The sequence below is a fragment of the Vicia villosa genome, linkage group LG3 (genome assembly GCF_029867415.1).
Source record: "Vicia villosa cultivar HV-30 ecotype Madison, WI linkage group LG3, Vvil1.0, whole genome shotgun sequence".
Classification (NCBI taxonomy): domain Eukaryota; kingdom Viridiplantae; phylum Streptophyta; class Magnoliopsida; order Fabales; family Fabaceae; genus Vicia; species Vicia villosa.
In genome coordinates, this window is record NC_081182.1 from 148,963,582 (window position 1) to 148,967,408 (window position 3,827).

Here is a 3,827-nt window from a genome sequence, read left to right on the forward strand (position 1 = left end):
AAGTTCTAAGTCATTGTTGTTGTATCAAGTAAAAACACTTGAAGTTCTGAAGTTCTAAAAGTCTACTTGCCTTTAGCATCTTAAAGTGATTAGTTAAAATGTAAAAGATCAATAACAAGACTTGAAGTATTGAGATCATGTCACACACACAATTTTTTTTCAAAACTCTATGGTTTCTTAAAACTTTTTGAAAACTTATCAAGGCTTATATGGAATTGATTAATAAGTATATATAATCATTTAAGAAAAAATTTACACTGTCTAATTTATTAAGAATTTAGTCCAATCGATTAAAATGAAATAAATGATCTATTAGAAAAGTTTTTAATCCATTAAATCATGTAGCTCTTTTGAGATTTTCTTTTTTAAAATGAAAATTCACCCCACCTCATAGGTATTTGGCGCACCACTGAATTGACAAAACTGTCCTCGGGCTTCCGTAGATGCATGTTCGAAAGCACCTTCTTTTTTAAAAAATTTGGTTTTTTCGTAGATGCATCTACGAAACCCCTTAAAACATAGTGAAACGTGAGATTTTCTCAATTAATTGGGAAAATCATAATGTTCCGTAGATACATCTATGGAAAGGTTTGATAGGGTTTAAAAATAGAGTGTTCCGTAGATGCATCTATGGAACTTGGGATTTTCTCAATTAATTGAGAAATTAATTTGGGATTTTCTCAATTGATTGAGAAATTAATTTAAGATTTTCCTAATTAATTAATTTGTAACTTAATTGGGATTTTCCCAATTAATTGGGAAAATCCCAACTTTCATTTACGTAGATGTCATCAAACTTAATTAATTTGGGATTTTCCCAATTAATCAAACTTAATTAATTTGGGATTTTCCCAATTAATTGGAAAAATCTCCAATTAAATTATAAATTAATTGAGAAAATCATAAATTTTTAATTAATTGGGAAAAATATTCTGTGGAAAGGTTTGATATGGTTTGATTAATTGAGAAAATCTCAAATTCACATTTAATTGGGAAAAATCTACGAAAATGTTTGATAGGGTTTGACAATAGAGTGTTCCGTAGATATGCATCTACACAACTTGAGATTTTCCCAATTAATTAAGAAATTCCCAAGATCCACTCTGGTTTATACGCTTCCGTAGATACATCTATAAAGGAATCAAAATATGGGATGTGTCCGGATGTACGTCTACCGGGATCAAAAATGAAATTTTGTGTGGTGTTTAAGAGATGCATGAGTAAGGTTGAGAAATTTTATTTAAATTAGAGTTATTGTATTTTAAAAACTCTTAATTAGTTCATTTTGTCGATGAATCACTTCGGACTGTGAAAAAGAACGCGTTGAATGGAGCATAATCCTGCAAACTGAAACTGGGTCAGTACAATCTCTTTTCTCTTCACAAATGTATCATTTTCTCATTGATAGATTTACCCGTCATAGAATCCTTCACTCTACTGTTCTATGCCGCAATGCTTATTCTATTTTCTTCAATTCTTGTTCTTTCTCTGTTTTGAACACAAACCACCATCATCAAACCGACAACTTTACGTTGTCAGCCCTCGTAAATTCATGCGGTTTGTCCCCTGAAACTGTCCTTAAACTCTCCAAAAGGTTGCAAACCATAAACCCTAATGGCCCAAATGCTGTTGTTCAACTTCTCACCAACCATGGCTTCTCTGATTCCCAGTTACGTAGCTATGTCAAGAAACAACCTTCGGTACTTTTATCAGATGCGGAAAAGACCCTTTTGCCAAAGCTCAAATTTTTGCAATCCATTGGGGTTTCAACCACTGATCTCCCCAAAATCCTAATCAGGAACACTTCCTTTTTGTCAAAAAGCTTGGACAAACACTTAATACCTCGCTATGAGATCATTAGAAGCCTAGTTTGCAATGATAAAGAGGTGGTTTCAGCTTTGAAGCATGGTTCCTGGAACCTTAACTGTGGCTGGGTTGTAAATGATGCAGCTCTGAACATTGAGGTTTTGAGGAACCTTGGTGTTCCTCAAGGTTGCATTTCCCTTTTGGTATCCAATTTTCCCGGTGTAGCATTCACCAAACACTCGGTATTTGCTGAGGCTGTTAATTCGGTCAAGGAAATGGGGTTTGATCCATCAAAGTCGAATTTTGTTTTGGCACTCCAGGTGTTTGCGAAAATGAACAAGGATATTTGGGAATCGAGATTTAAGATTTTCGAGAAATGGGGTTGGTCGAGAGATATGTGTCTTTCGGCTTTCTTAAAGCACCCGCAATATATGATGATCTCAGAAAAGAAGATAGTAAAAGCGATGAACTTCTTGGTGAATGATACTGGTCTTAGCCCCGAAGAAATTGCGAGAAGGCCTGGTATGCTGAACCGCAACTTGGAGAAGACATTTATCCCTAGATGGGCTGTTCTTAAAATTTTGAGGTCAAGGGGTTTGGTAAAGAGTGATTTACGCATAAGTAGTGTTATTTCGATAAGTGAGGAAAAGTTTTTGGAGAGATATGTAACCCGATTTCAGAAAGATCTGCCCCTGTTATTGGATGCATATAATGGTCAGGTGCTAGATTGATCATCTTGGTATACTCTAATCTTTGAAAGTTTGAATTAGTTATACATGATTGCAAAAGTTAATCATTCATTTTTTATGGTTTGCGTTACTGGTTTTTAGAACTGAATCATTGATATGTTACTTATACATACCACTCAGTAGCTATCTGCAATATGAATTTTCCCCATTTTATGAAGTTGTAAGAGCAGATTTTACCAAGAAAGCAAACCCCTACTGACATTTATTTTTTCTGTTATGATGGGATTAATTTGGCTACTACAAATAATCTTTATGATAAAAATGCAAGGTAAACTCAATGCTTATGTTAATACTATGCTGATGACCTTATTTGTTCTCTTACTGCCTTTATATGGAACCATTTTGTGATGCATGGTTAGGACTTTCTCATGGGACTACCCTTGATAAAGGGCGAACTACCTCATTTCTTTCAGTCGTAAAGAAAAAGTAAGACTCTACCATCTTCTAAAACCGCACCAAATTCATAGATTTTTCTTTGATGAGTGAAAACTATCCATCACAAACTTTGCATCCAACTCAAAATTAACATGTTTCAAATTTATCTCTATTATCCAATAACTACTTGATGTAGGCCCAAAGCTTCAAACCAGAAAGAGGACTCAAATTATTTAATAGAAAAGTCACCCATTATGATTATTTTGTGGCTCTATTAGACCAGTTTCAGAAGAGTTAGCAAATTATGTTCTTTGCATAACAATATTAAAACTAAAAGAATCAATATAGTCTTAATTTACAAAATAAATTAAACTAAAAGAATTAATACAAATTTATTTTACAAAATAAACTTTTTTGCCCAAAATTGAGTCAAACTCCGAACTTATTAGAAAACTATTCAAACAACATTAATTGAAATTAATTGTACAAACTCAATTCTCTCATAATCCATTATGTCTATCGTCAATCTTAACTAGGGATGACAATTTGGCCCATATTCTAACATTCATAACAGGTAGGGTAAATAAGCGAGGATGGGTGCAGGCACGAGTACCTTACTACCCACCCTGCCTCATACCCGTCAATCTTAACTATGACAATTTGGCCCATATCCTAACATTGGGTGGCAAAACGGGTCCGGCCCGCGGGGAAACCCGTTTTACCCGCACTTTTTCGCGGGGTGGGACAAGGTTTTATGCCCGCTCTCTTTAATGTGCCCGCCCTGCCCCGCCCCGTGTTTTTGTGGGCATTAGATTTTCATAGAATTTACTATTTCATGAGAATGAGGAAGGAAAAACTCAAAATAAGTTTTTGGTGTGTTTTGGAATGAAACAAGTG

The 3,827-nt window shown here is 34.6% G+C and overlaps 1 protein-coding gene across 1 annotated transcript; it reads left to right on the top strand.

Annotated features, from left to right (window-relative positions):
• The first annotated feature begins 1,296 nt into the window (after positions 1 to 1,296).
• LOC131656797 (uncharacterized) lies at positions 1,297 to 3,580 on the top strand. Its single transcript, XM_058926404.1, has one exon. It carries the CDS (start codon positions 1,386 to 1,388, stop codon positions 2,535 to 2,537), a length of 1,152 nt encoding a protein of 383 aa, XP_058782387.1. The 5' UTR covers positions 1,297 to 1,385; the 3' UTR covers positions 2,538 to 3,580.
• The last annotated feature ends 247 nt before the right edge of the window (positions 3,581 to 3,827 follow it).

What these genes read in the sequence shown, in the direction of transcription:
- LOC131656797 (XM_058926404.1), top strand. Translation starts at nt 1,386, where the DNA reads ATGTATCATTTTCTCATTGATAGATTTACCCGTCATAGAATCCTTCAC.